The sequence below is a fragment of the Catharus ustulatus genome, chromosome 18 (assembly GCF_009819885.2).
Source record: "Catharus ustulatus isolate bCatUst1 chromosome 18, bCatUst1.pri.v2, whole genome shotgun sequence".
In the NCBI taxonomy this organism is placed as follows: Eukaryota; Metazoa; Chordata; class Aves; order Passeriformes; family Turdidae; genus Catharus; species Catharus ustulatus.
The window spans coordinates 6,847,701-6,872,659 of record NC_046238.1 but is presented as its reverse complement, the minus strand read 5'-3'; the positions used below and the strand labels follow the sequence as shown (position 1 = coordinate 6,872,659).

At 39.4% G+C, this 24,959-nt stretch overlaps 1 protein-coding gene and 1 long non-coding RNA gene across 3 annotated transcripts; one reads left to right on the top strand and one right to left on the bottom strand.

The window, feature by feature from the left end:
- The first annotated feature begins 3 nt into the window (after positions 1 to 3).
- On the top strand, positions 4 to 7,708 carry LOC117004922. The gene is made up of 3 exons (XR_004419709.1): positions 4 to 87; positions 557 to 620; positions 7,603 to 7,708. It is a non-coding gene; the product is annotated as an uncharacterized LOC117004922 (long non-coding RNA).
- Positions 652 to 24,959, bottom strand: GOLGA3 (golgin A3). Of its 2 annotated transcripts, none has more exons than XM_033076094.1 (24): positions 24,874 to 24,959; positions 22,829 to 23,181; positions 20,545 to 20,826; positions 19,607 to 19,719; positions 18,437 to 19,128; positions 17,137 to 17,248; positions 15,788 to 16,094; positions 14,987 to 15,189; positions 14,633 to 14,770; positions 13,519 to 13,680; positions 12,452 to 12,820; positions 12,045 to 12,122; positions 10,822 to 11,085; positions 10,286 to 10,380; positions 9,910 to 10,126; positions 9,173 to 9,316; positions 8,377 to 8,574; positions 7,784 to 7,900; positions 7,417 to 7,556; positions 6,504 to 6,636; positions 6,172 to 6,294; positions 5,656 to 5,820; positions 5,285 to 5,445; positions 652 to 4,821 (listed from the first exon to the last, which is right to left on the bottom strand). In XM_033076094.1, the coding sequence occupies exons 2-24, from the start codon at positions 22,956 to 22,958 to the stop codon at positions 4,614 to 4,616; spliced, it is 4,551 nt and encodes a 1,516-aa protein (XP_032931985.1). In that variant the 5' UTR covers positions 22,959 to 23,181; positions 24,874 to 24,959; the 3' UTR covers positions 652 to 4,613. The 2 variants fall into 2 exon arrangements, with proteins under 2 accessions (XP_032931985.1, XP_032931986.1); XM_033076095.1 differs by having other exon boundaries at positions 20,668 to 20,826.

Genomic DNA, 24,959 nt, shown 5'->3' with positions numbered 1-24,959 from the left:
CGCCGCCAGCCCCGGGAACACGGGCACTGCCACAGGCTCTTTACAAAGCTTCCGTCCGGGTATTAACCCCAAAATGCTGCAGTCTCGGTAAGCCGTGAGAGATAGCCACCGAGAAGGAGCCTCTAGTGCATGAGAAGGAAACAATTCCCTGCACAGGTGTGAACCAGCCCTCCAGCAAGTGCAAATTCCTGCCTCAGGCTACAGGCACCTCTGCTATGTGCAGTGCAGGCACTTGCTGGTTTAAGTTGTTGTCCTTAAAGAAGAAAATAGAATCGCGTTAACTCGCACTGATTAGTATTGAAAGCAATGTACAGGAATTTCTCTCCTCGTCATTGCAGTTGGCTAAATTAGAATGAAGATGACATTTCTGCATTGTTCTATTTTGTACACTCAAACCACAGGCTGACAAATTCAGACCAAGGAATTGTTTCTTTCCTGACGAGGTTCAGCTGAGAAAAATAAAATATAATGGAAATCTAAACTTCATTGTTTGTATGTGGGAAAAATCAATACACAATAATGTTGTATTTCAAAAGATTCTTTTTTCCCCTTAAAGGTGGCTATACAGCATATTCAGGATCCCAACATAAAAATTACTACCCGAAACCAAAGCGAAAGTGGTAAGTCTTTCAAAGTAGAAACAACATGGGGCCCTTTAGCAAAAATAGTTTATTGCACAAAACTTTTAAAGGAATCCCTATGCACATAATTTTTATAATCAACATGCTTTGTATGATCATAAACATTAATTGTACATAGTGTAACTCCTCCAGCCCCTGGGTTATCCATTCTTCAAGAACATGGAATTATTAACTTCTATCTTTACAAATACAGCCTAAGCAGACATTACTGAATGTCATACATGAAACAGAACCATTTCATTTACAATATCCAGAACATCTTTCCCTCCCCTAAAAATCTGTGCATCTGTATTGGAAATGAGGCTGCCCAAGACTCATGTTGCTCATTAGTAGGAGGCAGAGTGATCAGATGACAGCTGATGAGCATTAGTAATTCCTCTGGACAGCAATTGCTTTCACAGGAAAATACTTAAAGGCTCTGGTCACAGCAAGTCACATGCAACTATTCCCACTTTCGCTGCCAAGTTAATAAAATGTACATCACAAGGTTCTGCATCACCAGGAGTGAATTTGTCATCTTTAAGGTAAAGTTATATTGGTAATACTACCTCTCCCCAGCACACCTTTGATATTGTCACAGCTAACACTAAAATAGCTGTGCCACTGCAGTTCTCTCCCCTAAGGAGGAATATCTAATCCATGACAATATGATCAGTAGAACATTCATCCTGGATATTACTTTACACATGAAACTCTCATAGATTTCTGCTAGGATATTGCCTGAATAAACAGTATGGGATCAGATCCTCCCATTGCATGAGTGGATGGGGGCTCAAGCTGATCCCAATACAGTGCACAAATATTTCCAAGAAATCTGGAAGACAGTGGAATGGAGCATTATGCAATATTCAGCAATACCAGAGACTCAGTGACATTTTATTCTGTTGTAGGATTTGCTGGTCTTTGTTGTGATTTTTTTTTTTTACACACACAGTTATTCAAGAGCCCTCAAAAACTCAACAGCATCTGAAAAAATAATGCTGCACCATTTACCAGCCTTCAGCACCAGGGAACATTCTCACATTGCAATGACATTTCTCCTTCATTAACTAGATTTGGTTTAGTATGTAGCAACCACTGAAGACACACAGAAAATACATTCTATTGCAGTACTTGAAAAAGGAAAATAAATGTTAAAGATTATTTTGCAGATTCTCCTGATTATTTGGCAGTGCTGTGACAGGCAGAGGGGAGACAATTTTCATTCCTACAACTAAGTTATTTTATTGCCTAGACAGCAGACCTAAAGCTTTGTGGACTGAGCATGCCCAGCCTCAGGATGAGGCTTTATAATAAAGCAGCAGCTATTTCTCTGGGTCATTAAAAACACAGCTGATGAGCTTCAAAAAGGCCTTGCTTTTATCACACACTGCATGCTCCTTCTAGAAGACTTCCCACTGACTTCTGTAATTTCACTTAGTACCTCACTAGATTTAGACCCTCAAAAGTCTCACTGTCCTTCATTTAAGTAAATGACATGGCGTTTCTGTTTGTAGAAAAAGCACATGGTGAATATAACAGGGCAACACCCAGTGTTCAGGTACTGCCAAGAAGCAGTTGGGTCAATGCAGGAACCTAATCCACAACAGCTCCCTCACCTTGGAAAGGAAAACACACATCTAAGGCTACTTGACTGTGCAAGCTCAGATGTCTTCAGGAGCCAGTGAGAAACTGCAGCAGGATGTAGAACGAACACAAAAAAGAGAGCTGACATTCAGAACAACTAGGAAGGTTCTAACAATTCTGGCTGCTTTGATGCCAGATAAAACCTTTATCTATACAACCACTGCCAAACTAACAGATTAGAACATAGTGGATTCTGAACTGTAGGCAATGTCTTTAATGAAGTGAACAGCAACATTAACACTGCACAGGCAGTATTTCAAATCCTGGACATTTGGTAGTTTTCTTGTACTGAATATATTATTCATTACAGTTTCATTTTTTTCTTTAACAATACTGTAGTTTGGTTTTTTTCTTCTTTGAGCTTAATATACAGGCAACTTCAAGAACATGACAACAGTGAGATAATCAGTACCATTTACTCTACAAAGTAGACTGCAGCAATGTGCAGACATGTCTTAATCTAGTTTATAAAGCTTTTGGCTTTGAATTGTTTGGTAAATCCTTCTGATGGGCACCTAATGCCACATCAATGCATTTCTTCCTTTACCAGTTGCAAAACCTGTTGCTGTCAGCATCACTTGACTTTGATTCCAGTAAAATCTAAGTTAAAATCCAGTAGCTGCAGGGCATGAAATCATTCAGTAAAAACTCTTACAGTACAAAGTGTTCAATTGGACTAGAGCTTGAAGTGGTAGTTACGAGAAATCAGACTTTGGATAAATATAGGTGGGTTTGGGAGTTTTGTTTGTTTATTTATTTTTCACCTTACTGCTAAACAAAATGCAATATCCTTCCCCCTCCTCTGCAATAACCAAACCCACAAACAGTGACAGCCTCTTTTCTTCTGGAAGAATACATAAACTGGAATTCTTTTTCCAGCCTTTGAATCCACTTGTACTTGATAGATATTTTTTTTGCAAACACTAAACTGGATATAATTGACTTGTTTTATGTTTTAAGGACAAAAACATTCTAGTACATGAGTTGCCACTACATCTTCCAAATAGCTGAACACTGAATTTTAGAGTGAGGAGAGGGCTGGCTTATCACTGCACTATGAGCCACATGGAACAACAGGACCTAAGATGAAGGAAACTAAAATGAGCTGCTTTAAAAATAACTTAGGGTGCTCTGCAGAGGGGCTGCCACAGTACCAACACTTCCATTCACGGTGGATACCTTGGAATAGAGGGTGCAAAAAGTAGAGGAAGTGTGTGGGAGAAGATAAAGCTATTAAAAATAATAATTTTATAGGCATTATAATTATGTCTTTTAAAGTAAAAATAATTACATTTCTAAAAGCTCTGGCTTCAGGAGCTCATTTTCCCTAAGCCATTTGTACAGTATGTCAAAGAAAAGCAAACTTAAACATAACCTTAAAACAATGACAGTAACAAAACCCCTCATTGTAGCCTTAACTTACAGTATATAAGCATATTAAACCAGATATTCAAAGTCAGAAAATTATGATTTTTTTTCTTATATATATATATATATTTTACACACATACTTTTTAATGGGTGTCTACTTCAAAACTTGAAATAAAAAGGTGCAAAGTATTTGTGCAGTGAAGCAAAGCTCACTACTGGCCTGTGACTGTAAGAGAAAAACATCAGCAAACATCCCGGGCAAATCTGCCAAAGATACCAACTGGTCTGCATTGCTTGTCTTTACAGTCTTGTTTCTTCTGCTATAGGTCAGAGGTCATCTTCAAAACTGGAAATGGCTTACAATAAATTCTTTTCCTTCAAATACAGATACCTGTAATCTGAATTTCAAGAATAAGAGATTATAGGAGGGACAAGAGAATACTCAGCATATCCAGTTCTCAACCACTGCTAATGGCTGAACATGAGAAGAACTTATTTTTCTCTGTAGTTTGGCTACAACCCAAGATGGGGGAAAAGAATACATCCTCCTCCCACAAATTTAAAAAAACCCAAAAAACAAAAAACCAAACTCAAACAAGAAAACCTAGATGTTACATAATTAACAGTAATTCCTTAACAAACTCACCCAGATTGAACAATTACATACTTGAAACCAGATGCTCCTCTTGACCTCATTTTAAACCTTCATCTGAATCTCTTACTAAACCCTCAAATGAGCCAGATTCACTACTTGGCAGTACCCAACATGACAGAATTGTTATGGCAAGGTTTCAAACAAACCCTTAGAATAGCACATTCTACATTTACTATTCCATCAGTTTCTCAAATCAGTGCCCTTTGCTTCTATAGGCAAAAGCACAACTCTGAACACCATTTAAAAAATGAAATAAATAAATTTTATAAAGATTTGTTTATATACTTAAAGCAATAGGAAGAAAGACAACTGATAAGGAGGTTATAGTGTCAAAGCTTCCTTGTCACTAACATTACAATTCTCCTTCTTTTCATCTGCAGTAGGAGTCTCCTGCTGGTCTGATGCAGTTGTAGGACTTGTAGAAGTAAGGTCCATTAACTTGCCCTCAATCTGAGTCCATGAAGACATTGATTCATGTACTGTAATGGTGTGTTCCTCCATCTGGCGCTGGAGGCTGTCCATCTCTTGCCTTTGAATGTATTGAGAATGAAAAAAGTAAAAATTAGCAAGCAGAAAACAAACTGCTAAATGCAAGTCCAAAAAAATCACTTTTCTGATTCTTGATACCTACTCCAAGACTAAGATATAGCTCTATACAAGAGAAAAAAATCTACAAGAAGCTTAGGAAGGGTCTCCTTTGAGAGCAAAACAAATACAATATGCTTATTATTATGCAAAAACATTATTAGCTGTTTCTGATTTTTTCTGCTGTGCACAATCTAGGATGGACATTTTTAGTTTATTGTAAAGTCTTCTTTCACTATGGTAATGACCATATAAGTGAGCACCTACAATGACAGACCATCCTACTGTCCTAAATTTAGTCCCAATAAAGAATTAATTGTACAAATCCTTTTTTCCTCATGGTGGCAGCTGGTTTCCTGACAACATTTTTAATATTCTTTAATATGGTTTAAAGTAACAGCCCATACTTTAATTGCCGGAGACAGCTGTTCAGATTCTTCAGAGGCTCCTTGCTCACAGCTGTTGGTTTCAGCAGTTCTTCCAGCAAGGCAGCAGGCACTGGACAATCAGGAATCTTGACTGGAGTCACAGGATTGGAAGAGTTATTCTCTCCTTTCAGTTCTTTCCTCTGGTTAAAGGAAAAAAATGGAGAGTCAGAAACACAATTAGGTTATTTCATCAATATAATTTTTCCCACCTAGAAAGAGTCTCACATCATGCCACTGGTGCACATCTGCACTACAGAGCAGGAATCACAGGCACATTCATGTTGGGTTATTCAAGAGCATTAGCAGAGAATTTTCCTGTACTTTACAATGTGTTCTTCCTATTTAAATACCTTCTTCATCTTGCCATGCTTCAGGTCCAACTTCAGCTGCTGGTTTTGCTGCAGCAGTGACTTCATGCTGTTCTTCAGTTCAGTCACTTTAGCCTGCAGCATAAACTTATCCTTCTGAGTTGCTGACAGGTCTTCCCTCACCATTTCCAACTCAGTCTTGATGTTCTAAGTGGGAAGAGAATCACTGTGATGTAGAGAAACGGCATAAAAATTACAGCCAACTAATGTTCTTATAATATTTTCAGTTTCCAGAGGAAACTAGAGGGAAAAAACAACACACAACATTACTGTTTGAAACAAATTTGCCATGGCAGAAAATCAGAGTTTAGGTTCAAAGAAAGTCAGTAGCCTATCTTAATGGCCTAAAGATTGAAGAAATACAAAGGTAACAGCACTGTCAGAATAAAAATTCAGAAAAAAAGTATAAGCATGCTTTTAAAAAATAAAATTATTCTTTTAATTATTCCCCTACAGCAATCAAAATTCCAATCCATCAGAATTGGCTCAATTAAATACCTGCAAGACAACTTGTATCCCTTCTAACTCCTTGTGGCTGCGCTGTTCAGTCATGTCCAGCTGCTGCTTAAGTGTTTCAATTTCTCTTTCTTTTCGTTCTACTTCCCACTTCAGGTCTTCCACCTGCCAGGGATGGGGAAAAAAAAAAATCATCACTGGACTTATCTACAGGTGCAATCAACCACAAAATCCACCAATATATAGTCTTCTATATAGAATTAAAACTTTCGTAAGAAAACCTAGCAAAGCTTTATTAAATATGCTGAATTAAAGACAAAGTCATACAATGCAATAGAAATACAGATAAACACAGTTAAGTGTTCACTTTTTACCTCTTGGCTTACTAGAGGCTGTTCACTAAGTTTGTCATCCAGGTTTTTCTGCAGAACTTGGAGCTGAGATCTGGCTTCTGCCAGCTCTTGCTGAAACTGAGATACCTCCTGGGAATGTTTTCCATCCTCGACCCTGCACAGCAAGATTAACAGACACAGCAGTTGCTCAATCTGTTCTTTAAAACAAGAACTTCACTGAATTAGCCAGTTAACTATAAATTACATGACTTGGAAGTACATGGAACTTGGTTAATTACAGCTTTGACTAAAGGCTTTGCCAACACATTCATAGAGCAAGAGTTAAATCACAATAAGATTTCATGAAAGACATGTATAAATATTGAATATTGAAAAAAATTACTAAATTCTTGAGCACTGGTAATAGTCCAATTACAAATGACATATTATGTAGCAAAAAAACCAAAAAAAACCCTGCCAGCAATTTTGCTTTGTTTTTGGAGTATTAGGGTTAAGCTTATATCAATTTTCATGTAGGTCTGATAATTTCTTATAATTTAAGAAACAATTTTATATACAAGCAAACTGAATTTGAATACATTGTGGAACATAGTCAATAATCAAATTAATACTCTATGCAGCTCCTCAGGGAAGTAAAAAGAATTATAGGAGATATATAAAGTGTTAATCCTTACTAGCAATGTGAAATAGTAGAAGTATGTGGTGAAAGTGAAACAAAAGCAGATAGTAAAGCCTAAAAACAGTGTACCTCAGGTCTAACTGAATTATAAAGAGAGAAAAATGCAGGTATTTGCTCAGAGTCCAAACAAACATCTTGTGGTCAGGTTCTGCTGGGGAACATTCAACATAACCCACCCCAAAGGAGCAAAATCAAAAATCCACTATGTATGGCTTTTTCAGAGGATTTACTGTTCTTTTTGAGACATTTACTTACTGCAGCTTGTCCACCTCAGCCTGCAGGGCCTGGACCAGCAGCTCTTTGGCGTGGAGCTCCTTCTTGATCTCACTGAGCTCGAGCATCGCTGCCCGGTGGTGTCGCCGGTTGTGGGCTGCATCCGCCTTGGCTGCTGCTTCCTAACAGGACAAAAAGATACAATTTTACTTTGTTTTGTCTCTACAGGTGAATAATAAAGGGAGCTTAACACAGGACTTAACAGAGAAGGCATCCAATGATCTTTCAGCCACTGGCTGTTGTGACAGATCCCCTGCAGGAAGCAGTATCTTACAAAACAGATTTCATGTCAAGATACTTTTAAAATACCTTCAAATCACTTTGTAAATAAATAAAAGATGAGCATTACCTGCTTCTGAAGGTCTTTAACTTTTAACTTTTCCTTCTCTAGGGAAGCCTGTAAAGCTTGAATAAGTTGTTGCATTTGCTGATCCTCCTCCTCTTTCCGCTTTAGGACTGCCTGAACCTGTAACACATCACAAAAACAAATGCACATTTTGTGTGGGCTCACTGGAAGTAGAGGAAATACAAACACAAGCCATTGCAGGGATTGCAGAACAACTCTCTGCTGTTCACTGATCACCCTTTCCACACAGTACCTTCAACCTTACAAGTAGCTATGGTTAAATGGTAGCTCATTGCCTATGTCCACATTAATGTATTGGAATAAAAATTGTTTACCTCAATGAATCCATATGTAACACAAATGGATTTTTATGTTCCAACTATCTACACTTTCACTATTGCAAATATTGTAGTGCAATTTTATTAATTTTATTTCTAAAGAAAACTCTATTTAGTGCCAAGCCCCATTTCTGATCTCTTGTTCAACCCCCATATTGATGCTATTATGCAACACACGGGGAACCCAGAGCTGGAATAAATGCACCAACTTTGTATTGTATGAGCCAATTCCTTTTATTACATCAAAAAGTCAAATACCTGTAGATTCAGTTGTACCAAGTCTGCCTCTCTTTTTGCTAATGCTGTTTCCAGGATATTATTGTGCTCCCTCAAAGCAGCATTGGACTGGCTGAGACCTGTAAGTTTTCCACGTTCATGTTCCAGTTCAAGGGCCAGCTTTTTATTTGTTTCTTCTAAACGTTTTATCTTCTTCCTGAAGCCTCTAGATTCCTGAAGCTATAGTCAAAGAAAAAGACAAATCAAACATAAACAAACAGCTGCAGGCTACTGTCACAAAAAAATTGTGAGTTAAACACACTAAGCCTTTAGATTTTCCAGAGCGGAATTTCTTTTTTCTTTTCTTTTTTAAATGAACATTAAAAAATAAGTTCACTTTGGTATTTTTTCCCGTTGGAAAACTAAAATGCATGCAGAAAGAAGAATACAGGAGCAGATCCAGAGTAGCTGATATATATATATATATATATTTAATTTTTTGGTGCCACTCTACAACTGAAACCATCCATGACCCCCAGCAGTTCCAAAAGCTAATGATTCACACATCCTCACTGTCTCATGACCAGACACAGCTGGTATCTAATACAGGAACCACTTCCCTCTCATCCTCTTTCTCTATAAGACAATGACTCATGAAACCACAAAGAACCAGCACAAGGCAACAAAATTTGCAAGTAGCACAGACATGATGTTTCCTATCCACGATTCTGATTTTCTCCACAGTTGTAATAAAATTCTGGTACTGAAATTTTTTCCCTGTCTCTCAGGCACTTTTTACTGTCATATGCCCATCTACCAAGCAAATTCAAGCAATCACCTCATCCTCAAGTTCCAGCACTTTCTCTCTGTATTCTTCAAGCTCCTGGCTGGTCAGTGAAATCACTTCTTGCAACTCTTTTTCCAGCATCAACTTACTGCTGCTCACAGCTCGCAGTTCTGTCTTCAGAGCTTGAATCTTCTCCTAAAGACAAAGGGGTCACACATGATTAGTGCATCACCCATCTTCAGGAGTCACTTCTGCTTTGGTAAAAAAGCCTGCTTTTCTCTAGCAAATATGAAATGAGGTGCTAGTATTTAATTTAAAGGTCTTGCTCAGAGCTTTCCACCTTTGCATCCAGCTACTGCTGTTGGTGTATTTGGTATTTGATATCTTGCTCCATTGGTTCAAGAAATTGGAGCTTCCCTCAGTAAATTAATTTTCTTATTACAGGCCTAACATATATAAATAAGCTATGGCTACCTTGAAAAACTTTTAGTTGTCAAAGAAAAAAAAGCAGTAAGAGCTAGAATTTTGGAAAATCTTCAGATACTAACCATTAAAAAAAATATAAAAATCCTACCAAAAAAACAACCAACAATAAAAATTTCATCAGTAAATCTAGTTTACCAAATCACCTCTCTCAAATATAGTTAAAGAAGTTCTCAGTGCTCAGAACTCTAACACCATTTTTTTATCTAGCTTTATTTTCCAAATATTTTCATCACTTCAGGATGAAATAGTATTTCAGGACTTATAGCTCTGTCTTTGTACAATGTCACAGGACATCTGCATACCTGAGCAATCTGGTCATTCCCACCATCAGTAATTTGTGCCTTTAGTTTGCTCAGCTCTGCCTCAGCAGATTCCTTTGCAGTAAGAGATTCCTGCAGCCTCCGACTGAGGATGCTGACTGCATTCTCATAGGCTTTGTGTTTTGCTTTCATCTCTTTCTGAGCGCTCGTCAGGTCTGACCCCAGACGCTTCATTTTCTGTTTCTGCTCTGTAATGGCCCTGGTGTGAAAGGAGAAGAAAACAACAGGTAAAAACAAAAGCTGCTTGACAAATAGTACTACAAGATTAATTTTTCACATGACCCAACAAAACCCATCTGAAAGCCAAATATGAAAACCAAATGCTGTATTCTTTTGTCTGTGCTAGAAGAAAACTTACTTTTTTGCTTCCTCTTGCATTTGTTCTACTTGTTGTTTTAATGCCTGATTTGCCTCAGCAAGAGATTCCATTTGTTCCTTATCAAACTGCAAAGACTTAACAGGAAGGAAAAGAAGACCCGTGAGCATAGGAAGAAAAGCATGTTTGCTGTGTATGTTTGATTATAAAAGAAAAATCATGAAACTTCAAAATTACTTCCATCTCTAAATATAAATTGCTCTCTAGTTCTCCATACTCTCTTTCCCTTTTATTCCCTCTCTAATTTTTCCATCTTAACACAGATGAACAAGTGCTTGGATTTTGCAGTTCACTTTAGGACCAAGGAAACTGCTTCCACATCAGTCTTCTACCACTCCTGCACTTACTTACATGAGGCATTACTAAGCAGTCATGCATTTATAGAATTTTGGTAGGTATATATTGAAATGTCTAGACTATTTTAAATATATAACCAAGAACATTAACTTGCAGGTAGTCATTCTGTGTGTATCCTGGATGTAACACTCTCCAAGTTCAAAGCCTTCCACCTTCCATACCTGCAGGCGTGTTTCCATATCATCTCGTTCTTTCTGCACCGACTGGAGGTGATTTTCTATTTCCACCATCTGCTGGTGAACCTGAGATATTTCCTTCTGTAGTTTTGAATGCTCAGATTCGAGTGACTGTTTTTCAACTTGGATTTTCAGCAGCCCTCGTTTCGCCTCCTTCAGTTCCGAGTCCAGCCGCTTCTTTGTAGCTTTCAGCTCACTGATGAGCTGGTCCTTGGAACTCGCATCTCTTCGATAGGCTTCCACCATGACCTTGCACACAAGAGTTTCAAGAGGACAATGTCACTTCTGTTTCAGCTTTGCAAATTTTTGACTAATTTACGAGAAAGTATTTATTGATATTCTTTTAGTTTGAGGGGTGGGGATGTCATACAAACCAGCATCAGCTTCTGTAAGATATTTACTCTGGTTCAAAGGCGTTTATGCAAGCTCAGATATCAAATAACAGTTCATATGAGCAGTTCATTAAATGAAACACCTCAGTGTTCTCTGCAGTAAGGGACACTCTTCTTCATATTCTTCATGGAAATTGCATTAATTATGTGCCATTTTTAAAAACCAAACTAATTGTAAAAAATTAACCATCCCATGCACGCAATTAGTAACTTCTGCTATGAGAAGAGGACTTAACTGTAACTGACAGTTTAAACAGCCTTCTCAAACTTAAACATAGCTAAAACAAACTTTGATGTTAGGTTAATAAGCAATCAAGCAGCAAATTAATGGTGCCACCTTATAAATGAGACACATATATGTGGAACACTAATGACATATCCATTTCAAATTACTGTTTCAAAACTGTGTAAATTCAGAATAAAATTTGCAGTAAAGCACTTATTTACCATCTAATTACTGAAGCAACTATGATTTTTCAAACCTGGAAGGAAATTACAACACTTGGGGATTTCCAAGTTCTTTTCCAAAAGCAAACCTAATCGACAAACCCAAGAGAGATTTTCTATGGTGGATCATTTGGCAAACTCCCCGAAGCCCTATCAAAACATGAACTGGCTGGTGGATCAGCTTTTACATTAGCTGCAGATAGAAAGTCAACTGTAAGTTATACAGTTTCTGCATTTTAATGGCATAAAGTTCTGTGATACAAAAAATAAATTTAAATATCCTCACAACCTCCCCAAAAGTATATGCCTTTGATGTAAAAAGTATGTTCCTTGGGTTTATGTCTCTGAAATTTCTTTACTTTTGCTTACCTTATGCTGCAGGAACTGTTCCTTTACTTTTTGAAGCTGTTTTTTGAGGCTGGCATTTTCTTGTTGCAGATTTTCCACCTGCCAGAGGGGGAAAAAGCAAATATTGCTTTATGTGCCAAATGTCATATTATAGCTGATTTCTTCAGTGAGCATATCTGTCTGATTTGTAACAATTGCCTAATCTAACAAGGATGCTGCTTCTGACTAAGCATCTCAATGGTTAGATAACAATACATTTTATACAAAAATGCATTCACCAGATCACCACACTGGAAGCCAAATTACTGCACAGGAAAGTGCCCACAGTGCCACAGAAAAGAACACATTATAAAATTATTTCCCAAACTGTGACCTGTACTCCAAATTACTGTGTTTTAAAATTGGTAAGATTTCAGAAAGATCATTACCTGGCTTGACTTGACTGCCATTTCTTGCTTCAGCTGCTCCAAGATTTGTGATGTTACTTCTGTATCTTCTCCAAGGCGTGCTGCTCCTTCATCAAGTTGCTCTTTACTTGCTTTTGCTGCCTGCAGAGCAACTTCCAACACAATCTTCTCATTCTGCAAATACTGGATCGTGTCATCTTTAGAAGCAGCATCACTCTGGAACTCTTCTAGCCTGGCCTTCAGTTCATCATACTGTGTTTGCAGGTCATCCAGGGACTGCTCTTTGGTGTGCAGTGTCTCTTGGGTTAGAGTCAACTGCTTCATCAGATCAAGGTGTTCTTGCTGCAATGATTCAAGCTGCAGATCTCGCTGATGCAAAGTCAACTTGACCTGACAGGAAATATTTTAAGATGAAATTAATTCAAAACAAAGGTTATCTTTACCTCTAATCAAAATCAAGCATTATAATTAATATTTTAGCCTGTAGGAGAAAATACCAGAAGGTGAAAATATTTTTTAGCTTTCCTAAGCCATTTCTATTTGCTCTGTTATTGGTATTGACTGCCTTGAGCAGCATCTGTTACTTTACAGGCTAAGCAATGACCACAATGACAAACCTAAAATATTCATAATATTCACTGTATTCAAAAGTTTTACTTGAGAATGTGTCCACAGTAAATTCAGCATCATTAATAACACTATAGTATCATTACATGGAATATAGTACTGAGGTATCACATACTCATGTCACTGCAGCCCTTGACATGCTGCCTGCACAAGGTTGCAAGGTTAAAGCAGGGCTCTGTAAATGTAAATGTATGTAATGATATCCTAAAAGAACCCCAGCATCTGGCAAGACAGTAGTTATGAAATTTTTAAAAAGTATTATTACTGACATGGTTGAAAAAAAGGCCTTTTGGTGCACCTTTTGTACCCACAACAGAATGACTTTAATACACATTTCATTTTGCAGCAATCTTTCAGGTTTTAAAAAGAAATTTAGAGCTCAGTATCTATTAACTATTGCTTTTTCTGCCAAACAAATATTTCCTGTGGAATTCCCGGGAAGCTGATTAAGAACAGTCTACCTGTTCCAATTCTTGCTCCAATGTTGCTGCAGAATCAGCCATTTTCTGAAGCTGTTCTTTCTCATCCTCAAACTCCTCTAGTTTTCTCTGCAAGTCTTCTTCCACCATGGTTTTAGCCTCCTGGATCTGCATGAAGGCAGCTTCTTGATCTAACATGTCAGCCTGCATAGAAAAAGCATGGAATCAACTTCTACAGTTTCAATGGAGGGGAAGGAGAGGGAAAAAGAAAAAAAAATAGTAAAAGAGAAAAGTAAATTATCAAGAAAATTTGTAGAGGAAAAACACAAAAATAATTCTGATGTCTGCCTTACACAAGCCTTTACTGAAGTCACTCATTCCTATACTTAAAACACCTCAGAATAATAGTGAATGTCTTGCATACTTGTGACAATGTGAATTCCTATTAAATAACACCTTGTCCTTTCTCAGTTGATGATCAAGACTTGAAGACAAAGAATCTTTATTAAAATTAAGCTGTTTGGGGAATTCTAAACCAAAGGGGATTCCTTGGATGCTGTAGCTACTCAGGAAACAGTTCTGTCATTTACACAAGTCTTTTGCAGTATCACTGCAGACAGGGTGCTTCAACTAACCTGCTGCTTTACTCTCCCTTGAGACTCAGAAGCAGGAATGTCACTGAAAACCAGGAGAATTTAAGGATCTAAAAGCTTTGGAAGTGACCTTACTGCACTTCAGATTTTACTTTTCTTACTGGAGGGAAGGAAGGACAAACCTGATTACTGAGTTATTTCATACACCTAAAAAAGGACATTACTGTATTAGATAATTTCCAATTAAGTCTCCTCTTGAACAAGGTCATGGATGGGCAAATGACAACATTTACATTTGCCTTCAAAGTTTAATTAAAAACAAATACCAGAACTGAAAATGCAAGTATCACCTTTGAATGGGAAATATACGGCCTTCTTCCCTCTTCTTGTTCATAATTCCATGCAGATTTATTTGCTCTGAAATATTTACTGCTTTTATAATGCCGGATTTGAACCAATTAATAAGAATTCTATGTTACTTTGCCAGAATACCCTTGGTTTTGCAAAACATAAATACACAAACCAGACAGAACACACCTCAAGAAAATCATCTACAACCATACCTCAATATTTTGTAGCTGTGCTGCAATACGTTCCTTTTCTTTAATGGACCTGTGCTGGGTTTCAGTCAGCTGCTGAGACAGGGCCACATTCTCTAGTTTGAGATGTTCCAACATCCCTGCTTGAGTCATTTGCCCAGCCTAAAGGAGGGGAAAAAATCACAGATTAATACCAGGAGAATTTTAGAGTTCCAGGAAAAGAAAAAAAGTTTAAACTGTGTTTCTGCCTTATTTCAGCCTACTTTCATGGTACTGGTGCAGCGAGGCCATTGTAGAAGGCCACTAGGTTGTCCTGTGGATAAAACTAACAACAAAAAAGAGATTCTCAACTCTCCCATATGCAATAAATCACAATACCTGTATATTGGCCATTTCACTCTGCAGCCTGACACGGGCCTCCTGTGCCAGGACCAGCTGCTGCTGGTACCACTGCCTCACATTTTGGAGAGATGTGATTTCTGTTTCAGATGCCTTCAGCTTGTTGGTCAGTGTGGTCCGTTCCAGCTGCACCTTCTGAAGCTGGGTCTGCAAGGAAGCCAACTGCTGTCGCAGGTCATGAACTAGAAAAACAAAAATAAAGAACTTGGACTAACACACCCCAATGTGCTATTTCTATGCACACTTTTACAAGGATTATTGCTATATTCTTACTTTTTTCTAATTTTCCTTTGTTGTTGAACAAAAGCACGTATGCCTAATTATATAAAGATTGGTTTTTCCTGCCTAAGTGCTAGAATCCAAAGTACCAAGTCATAAGCAGAATAAAAGTAAATTAAATGAATCACTTCTGTAAGCATTCACAGCTCCTTAGAGGCATAAAATATGAACTAACTAAACATAAGGAAGTAGGTGTCCTGGCACATACAGTCATCATTACAAATCAGCATTTGTACAATTTTCCGAAAAAACAACTAGGCCACTGTCTGGACTAAATATTTATGCCTCCCTCTCCAGGCTTGCAGTGGCAGCTTGCAAACTGTGACACTTCTGTGACAGAAAATCAAAACCAAATATTTTAAAATTCAGACCATTTTATTAGTATGATATCAAATAAACACAAGTTTAAATTTCTTCTTCTTCCTGGACTTCAGAATCAAGTTGAAACAAAATGATTTCTGGAAGAACAGATTTTAAAGACTGACATTTACATCATCCCACCTGTACTGTCTCTGGTGAGAACATTTTTTTGCATATCTTCAACCTTCTGCAGGAGTCTCTGGTACTGCTCCTCTGCTAATTGCAAATCATTGTTTGAAGAAGCCAAACTGGCATTCTTTGCTTCCAAGGCATTTTGCAGGTCAGCCATTGCTCGTTCCAGATCCCAGCAAGACTGCTTTAATGTGGCCACTTCTGAGCTCAGGGATTCCTGCTTCTGCTGGCTGTTTTGGCTGTGCTCCATCTGTGCCTGAAGCTTCATGTTCAAAGCTGCAAGTTGGGCTTGTAGCTCAGTCTTCTCTTTGAGAGCCTGAATGTGTCCAGAAAATCAAAATACAGGAGTCTCATGAGAAAATATATTAATGGTTGACTAAAAAAAGATGCCCAGCAAAATGGCTTTGATAAGGCAAAGTCCACTTGCTTGCAAAAAATTCTTTTTAAAGCAACACCTCACCTACTGGATATTTCAAATAGTCAAAGAAAATAGAGGAAAGGACATACAAAATATAGAGCATTGTATGTCAGTAACCACACCAGGATTTTCTATAAAACACATATTTTCCACACTTTAAGGAAGAACACTTTCTATTTGAAGTGGTATACCACCAGTTAAAACAAAGAGAAAATACTTATAAAAACATTGCACTCCAGATTTATTGTTTCTCTTTTAATTTGTTTTTTAAAAAATACAGAAACCCCACTTTTCCTTTTTTTTTTAAGTAATCTTTGAAGACTTTACGAACTTTATACTTATTCTCTTCAGCATCTGTATTGAGTTTACATGGCAAGATTTTGGTACTGGGTGTCTACAAGGGGTGGTCCCTGAGAGAAGTTGGCAGAAACTTCCCTCTTTCCCAGCAGAGCCACGGCCAGCTGGCTCCAAGATCCAGCAATGGCCAAGGCAGAGCCCATCAGTGACAGTGGCAGAGCCTCTGGGATGAGGGATTTAAGAAAGTGAAAAAAAAATAGCAGAAGATCAACAGTAAAGATAAGAAAGAAAACTGTGAGAGAAACAGCTCTGCAGACACCAAGGTCAGTGCAGAGGGAGGGGCAGGAGGTGCCCCATGCTCTGGAGCTGAGATTCCCCATCACTCTGTCCTTATCTCAACCCATTAGCCTTTCATTGTTATTTCTTCTCTTCCCTGGCCAGTTGAGGAGGAAAGGGACAGAGCAGCTTTGGTGGACACCTGGAATCCAGCCAGGGTCAGCCCACCACAGCACTCTTGTAAAGTATCTTATTCAACAATGTTTGTACAAAACACAATTCACCAGCAATGAACAAGAGGTTCTTGAAAATTAATTAAAGTATTATCTTGATTTGCTGAATACAGAATTCCAAATTAATTTTCTACCTGATTAGCTTCTAGTGAGAGTGCTTCTAGCTGCCCTTCAAGTCTCATCTTCTCCTTCATAACCTGCAACATCTCGTCATGAGTTCCTGCGATGGAGCTTTCCATAGAAACACTGGAGACAGAGACAGCACAAGCACAGTTACAGGGTTAGAATACAACACTCATCTAGCTGAAGAAAAGTGACTCTGAAATCAAGAGGTATTCAGACTCCATGTGGCTTAGATTGTAGGACATTTTTGATGGCTTTATGATAGATCCACAACACAGTGTAACAATCTCTGTTAAAAAGAAATTATATTCATGCTAAGGTTTTATACTTTAGTTTCCTGTACTTGCAGCAACTAGAATCTAGTGTGGCACCATATATTTGTTATTTTACAGAAGAGCAATCATTGACTTCATCATATTCTGTATTTTCAGATCCCATTTTAAGCAGACAACTGGACATGATGGGATCACAAACCTCCACAATTATTCTCATAACTGTCTGCTTTAGTGTGTCTGAGAAATACCAACAGCTGCTGCAAAACAAAGAACAGATATTTGGCATAAGGGATTCCTTATACTGATTCCTTGCTGTACAGCCAAGGCATCTGGAGAAAAAGATCTTCTCTCATTACCATAACAAATAAATCTAAGCCAGAATAATCATCAACAACTGATTGTTCACCTCAACATCTCTGGGCATGACACTTTATTCCAACAAAGCAGGGGGGAAGTAATTTCAAAAGTAGGCTGTATAAAACATGCATCTGCAGACAACTGATAAAAAGCACACATTGTTAAGGGCTTCACCAGTCATGCACTTGCTTTCTGAATCAGTTTAATACCTGTCATATACACACAGGTTTGGGAGACTAAATCTCATTCTCAAAGGGCTGAAGAGGGTAAGATATCTAGGACAAGACTCCTGGCATTTCTTAACTATGTGAGGTCTGAAAGCTACCTGCATAGATTAGGAAAAGGACAATAATAAATATCATTGAGACAGTCAAGTCTACACTTCCAGACTTTACAGACCAAGGCTCACAAGTGATTCAGTGAATGAAGTCTTTCTATACAGACAGAAGCAACTGCTTGCAGTACATTTAACACAGCTAGTGGCAAAAATATCCTTCTCTAAAGATATACTTAGTAAATAGGTACTCAAGTGATCTCTCAGATTCTTTTAGAATTTGTAAGCTCCTAACAGACTCAATCACAGTCTAAGTTAAAACTGTACCTAAAGTTAGTAGGAGGGAAAAGTAATAGGCTGCCTATTCCAAGAAAATACAATTAACTAACAATAGACCACTCTTACCTGCTAGAAATACTGTCTCTCCTGCTCCGTACCTCTCCATTAACTTCTTGCTCTTGGGCCTGATGCTCTACTGCTGCAGCCTGCAGCACCTCACTGATGGAAGGAAATTGCCCCATTGCTTCAGGATGTATCTTCTGGCCATTTATTGTATATGGAGCATCCTGCTTGCCTTCTGCATTCTGTAAACTGCTATACAGGCCTTTCCCTGACACACTGCTGTAGGTAGAGCTGTCGCTCTCATTTCCATCCAGCCTCATTCCCACTTCACTCCCGTCAATCTCTGAAATGCTGTCTCCTGCCAAGGAGGAATTCTCTGCTCGATCATCCACATCAGAGGGCAGACTGATCTCAGAAACAACTGATGTTGGACCACTTCTGCTTTGCATCAGAGCCCCTCCAGGTAAGTCAGTAGCCACAGAATTCCCAGCAGCATTTCGAGCATCTGAATCTTCAGTTCTGTAGTCAGCCAAGGACCGGATCTTGCTGGCCTTAGATTTTGAGCTTCTTCTTTCTTTTGAGGATGCTGGAAGTCCCAAGCTACCCAGCTTTGGCCCCCTGGGAACGCTGGTCCGCAAAAAGGAGTATTCTTTTGTCATTGCTACAGTGCTGGCTCTTGGCAGGATTTCTGGATTTAACATCAGCTCAGGATCCAGGGTGCTGGAGGGACGGGTTTTGGATGTGGACTGACTCGACTAAAAGCAGCAAAGAGGTAACAATAAATTCCAGAATGTTAACTTTGAAATAGCATCAAAGACTTTTATTTTGCCATAACTTCAGATATAAAGCTCTACACTTTTACACTGATATTGAACATACATCCTTTCATAAACCAGGTAAATTATATCAGCAATCAACCCTACCAAGCTTCAGTATATAAATGTTGAAAATGTTCGTGTGAGACTCTGAAAGGTAACTGAAAAATATAGGCAAATTTGAACATTTAGGTTACTTTAAGTTTAGTGTCTGTTTTTTCCTCCCCTATTTTTAGTAGCACAAAATGGTACATTACTGATGAGGTCACAGAACCGAATTTTGCCTGTCCAGCAAAAAAAACGCTTTCTCCCATTTGAGAAAACTACTGAACATTTTAATTCAGGGCACAGAAATGGTAAAGCTTTCAAGTTTTTCTCTACAAAACACAATCTAGAAGATGTGTTGTGTGGTACTCACTCTTTCTTGGTGTCTCTTCACTCGGTATTGTTTGAGCTGTTCTTCCAGACGCCTTCTTGCCTGAAGTCTGATTTGTTCTTCATTTTCCAATGGCAGTGAAGACTCTGCTGAGCCTGTAAGGGAAAGGTATCTTCACAGTCAAACAGCAAACTCCAACACGGGCAAAAGGCATGCAAAGGTAAAAGCCCCTTCTACCATGAGCAACATGCTTCATGCTTAAGCAAGGAACAAAAGGAAAGCCCACTGACATGCAACTCAAATGACCCTCTTCAAATATATTCTTGTGTAAGCACTGATTAAGCCTGTGGACTTCAACTGCTCAGTTTGCAAATGCTATAGCTCCTCCTCAGATATATGACAAGAGATTACAGCAAGAAAAAAAAATTTAATCTCACCTGTTCTGCATTTCTGACAGTACTAAAATTATAAAACTAAGCAAGACTACACAGTCCATTCATTCCCTACAAGTAGTGGAAAATTCTTTCCTTTATACATTTTCTTACCTCTTATTAACTCAAATAAACCTTTCCTGTGGTAAGACTTAGACACCTTAATATAAAGGCTTTCCCTTCTCCCACCTCCATTGCTCTTTTCTCCTTTCCTTTTTTTCTTAGCTTAAAATCACCTGGTTCTGCTGTTCTTTTTTTTTTTATGTCACCTGTTACTCCTAATAATCAAGAAGATTAGAATAGCTTCAGCCCCAGAAAGCGTGAATTCCCCTCCAGCGAAGAGCCAGTTTTAAATGGTAAGGCACATGCCTTAGCTGCAGCAGAGGGTGGTTTACTGAAAGAAAATTAATTGTAGTTCTAAGTAAGTGTACTGCAAAAATGAAGTTTAGTTCAAGCTTAAATGATGTTACAGGAGTCCAGAGCCAGGCTCAGAGTAAAAAGCTTTATGCAGCAAAAGAAAGCAGGGGCACCACCATAAAAGATGCTTACACAATTCAGTTTCTTGCATGGGAAGACTTAGTTTGAGAGACTGCAAAGCTTCTTTTCTAAGAGCTATGCCCTCAGCACTAGTTCCCTGAGACTTCCTTAGGCTGTCATGGAAACCAGTCACACCTGGGGATGACTCTTCACCCTGCTCACTGCTGGTAGGATCAAAAGACACAGGAGAGTCGGGGCAGAGCGACTCTGGCCCATTCTGGCAGGCATCCACTTTGCTGTTTACCTCCAGACTTCCCTCTTCATTTGGCACTTCGTTGATGTTATTACTGGTAGCTGGAAAAGAAAGTTTTACTGAGCTACACTTCAAGCCACCTCATTCATCTTCATAGCTCCACCCAAATACAATGCCAGCTCTACTGCCTTTACATTGTATGAATATGGAAACTGCTACTGACAGCAATGGCAGGACAAATTTCATACAGGATTTTTGAGTCTTTACTTTAAAAGGCCAGAACAAGTATTTTCATTTTTTTTACTATGTTGTCCTCAAGCAGGATCTCAAAAGTCATCACATAAAATATCTTCAAAACTTCAGAGTTTTTAAATCTTGTTATGTTTAGAAGTATGAAACACTGAGTGTAAGGAACTCTGAGGGGCAATCTACTACAAGTAAGCCACAGCAGATGCAGGCCTGAGCTGAATGATTCAGCTCTTTGATGTGCAGCTGGGCTCTGGGGGGAGAGAATCCACCATCCTGATTCCCAGCTGGCCCAAACAGTTTCTCAATTTTAAACAGAGTTTACATTTTTTCAAATAGGACATCTTCATTTAGCTTTGATCATTCTCTGTTTTAGATCATCCTGGTGTCCCAAAAACAATTGCAAGCACGATGGAAGGGGTGGGTTCAAAAAGGACGTGAAGGAGGACAGAAGGAAAGACTGCTTTTTAATGACTAACATTTTAAAACTAGAATATTGGCAAAACCAAATTCAAAATAGGTGTCAATGCTAAGAATAGTCACAAGAAGCCAAAAATAAGATAGCTCATGCACACAATACCAAAGGGATGCTGGAGCAAAATTCAGGAGGAGTGATTTCCTGGCAACTTCCTAAGGCCAGGAGACACTCAGAATCTAAACACTCCTTGAACTAAAGTAATTTAAAGGCAGTAGTGTCAATACAGCTTTTTAGAACAATGGGCAAGGAGATGCAATTAGAATAAAAAAAGTAGAAAGACAAATTATCTATTTGTGAGCCACAATTCGATTGTCCAACACAGGAGATGACAGGAACGTGTGATCTCCAGCTCCATAAAAGATGAATGAATCATCACCTAACCGATAATGGGCAGTGTAAGAAAAGCAAATAAAGCTTCAGGGCCTCCTCTCTGCTGCCTGTGACATGGTGACAAACCTGTGGTACCAGAAGGCACTGACCCCATCACGTCACCTCCTTTTACACAAGGAACCACTGTGTTTTTGTGTATCTACACAACCACAATGTACACACCTCCCCACCCAGCCACTCCCACACCCTCATACACCAACATATCCTCACATTCCTGCAGGGAAACATGGAGATTTCAATTCAGTGCAGGGAAAATACTTCCACAATGAAAGCAGTTAAATACTGCAATGGGCAGGGAGGCTGCTGAACGTCCCTCTACAGACACTTTAAGAATTCAACAAGGCCAAGGCCCTGAGCAACCTGATCTTGCACCAGAACTAGGTGTGCTCAGTGCAGCAGGTTGGACCAGATAACCTGCACAGCTCCCTTCCAACTAAAGTTTGATTCTATAATCTACTCAGATAGTGGACTCTAAACGATTGTTTTATTACAGAGCTTGTCTACATATAAAAGTTACTTTGAGATAAATTGGAGAGTACATGCCAGGATCTCTCTTTCATAAAGGGAAGCAGAGCCAGACATTTTGGGTTTTGCCCAAGTGATTTAATTTATTAGGCTTCTGCCAGGAAAAGTACTCCAGTCATAAGCTTACTTTGCAACAGCCATTTCAGAACTGATCATACTAGAGAGTTTCAGGTGTAGACTCTCTGAAGCATTATCTGAAGACAGACCAAGACTCTGAACAACAAATACTCACCTGACAGCTGACAGTAGTTAATAGTTTGGTTTTGCTTTAAAAAAAGTTCTACAGCTAAAAAAAACCAGTTTTACATACACACAGAGCTATAGACTTCACCAAACTTGCTTAAAACTGCTGTAAAAGAAATTCCTGACCTCAAGGAAAACATTCCCCTGAACAATAACACAGATGATTATATAAAAGCCTGGCTAAGACCAGGAAATTATTTGGTGCATATTAAATAACTTACTGTTAATTTCATCTGTAGTAACTAGCTGTGACTTGGCTTTACAATCCAAAAGTTCTTCAGAGCTGCTGGGAGCCCCAATACTGCTTCTGCTCTCCAAGCAAACATCCTGCTGGACAGATGAGTCGTCCATGGTAAAAATGATCCAGATCCCTGGAAAGTTCTTCTTCTCAACAATTTGCCACCAAGTGAACTACCAAGTCCTGTTTCTCTCCATCAGCAAGAACAGCATCAAGATGTCACACAGGAGCACAGTTCTGAGCTGTAGAGCTGCTGGTGTGCAGCAGGCAGCTGCTAACTCCACATCATGGAAACAGCTCGCAGCCAAAGTTGTAATCACCAAGGAGCTGCATGCTCTAGAAACAAAATACAGTGAATTTACATTTACTAGAGCTCTGAAAATATGAGTTAAAAATAAAGTAGTGCTCACAGAAAGCACCAGGACATGCAGTAACAACAGAGACAATGAAATACAACCAAGCGTCCAGAGTTGGGGATAAAAAGTGATCTGTTTACGCTTACTATTTTAGTAGCACATATACACTGCAGAACGATGCAACAACTAATATTTAGCAAGACAGTTGATTTAAAATAATTGTCCCTTTTAATGGAAAGATCTCTTTGGCCTCTGCTTTAAGAATAAAACCAGTATCAGAGTAGTATTCTCCTCCTCCATACACATGGAAATATACCATATATTTAATTTAAAGGAATGAGTTTCAACATATTTTGTTAAAATTAATGTTGGAGGCTGGGGGGCGGTTACTCTTCGTGAAGTGTGGAATTCAGATTTCCTTTTTTAATATTAAATTACATCATTACTGTTTACTTGTCTGCAAAATAACAAGTATGAATCACTGTACAGACTCCGAACTACTCATTGCAGCACAAGTTGGCAGTCAGAACATGGCCTGGGCTGCAGCTCAACATTCTCCTTCTCCTATGCCAGCCAAGAAAAGGATTTCCAAACACAGTTTATGGAATTTGCATATGATTCTTCAGGTATTCAGATCTAACCTCTGGGGGGGAGGAGGGGGCAGCTGAACGTCAACTCAGGAATATTTTGACTGCATTTTTACATGAACACAAACATTTTGAGCAACATTCCTTCCATATCTCCAGAGAGCACTTGTGTAACTGCTACTGTGCCACACTGCCCTGATCACCCTACAACCACCATCACCTCCAAAATGTTACTGAAGCAGCAAACAGCTCGGGGCACACAGGAAAACACAAAACACAGTTATGTACGTGACCCTTACAGAGGTGAGCTGTGAGGGAGCCAGAAACCTGCAGCACATTTCTAAACGAGAAACCTCCACCAAACAGAAAACTGAATACCTTCACTGTGATTTGTTACTAATTTTTAAAGATTTTCAGTATAATAAAGCTTTCGATAACACTCCTAGAACTGCCACTGTACAGCAAACAGATGCTACATGACAGGTCACCGAGTGGAATTACAGACAAAAGAGAAGTAACATTTTGGCTCCTTACACCTTATCAAAATCCAGACAACAGGAGATGGTTTGTTGTCCTGGTCATAAAACAGGTTTAAATGACCACGGTGATGAAGAATGGCTTCCTGCTGTACAACTCCTTCCCAACATTAAACGGCAGAGTATTTTGGCCTCAGAGTCCTTTCGTATCCCCGTGTTGCGCACAGGCAGACACACACACGCACACACACACACACACACACACAGATGTAGGCACGCCACAGGAACACAGCAACAACCCCACAGCGAAACAGCTGTACGACAGTCCCCGATTTTGCTTAAAACACGAACAACCAGGACGACAACGGGTCCGGGTCACAAACCGGGGAGGCACCGGCTGACACGGGCACGTCCCTGGGCACTGGCAGAGGCAGCGGGAGGCCCGGGGCCGCAGCCCGCGGAGCCGAGCCGAGCCGGGCCGAGCCGAGCCGAGCCGGGCCGGGCACTTCCCCGCTCCCCGGCAGCCCCGAGCGCCCCGCGGCCTGAAGCGGCCCCCGGTCCCCCCCAGCCCCTCCAGCCGCCCCCCATCCCGGCCAGCCCGCCGCAGACCTGGGGCCGCCCGCCCGGCGCCGGCTCCTGCCCGAGACGTGGCGCTGCCTGCGCCGGGAAGGGGCGGGCAGGGCGGTGCAGCGCGG

Coding starts and splice junctions, on each gene's coding strand:
- GOLGA3 (XM_033076094.1), bottom strand. CDS start 22,958: ATGGACGACTCATCTGTCCAGCAGGATGTTTGCTTGGAGAGCAGAAGC. Junction 11,086..12,044: donor AACAGTTCCTGCAGCATAAG/GTAAGCAAAAGT, acceptor CTTGTGTGCAAG/GTCATGGTGGAAGCCTATCG. Junction 5,446..5,655: donor AGCATGGCAAGATGAAGAAG/GTATTTAAATAG, acceptor TCCTTTAACCAG/AGGAAAGAACTGAAAGGAGA.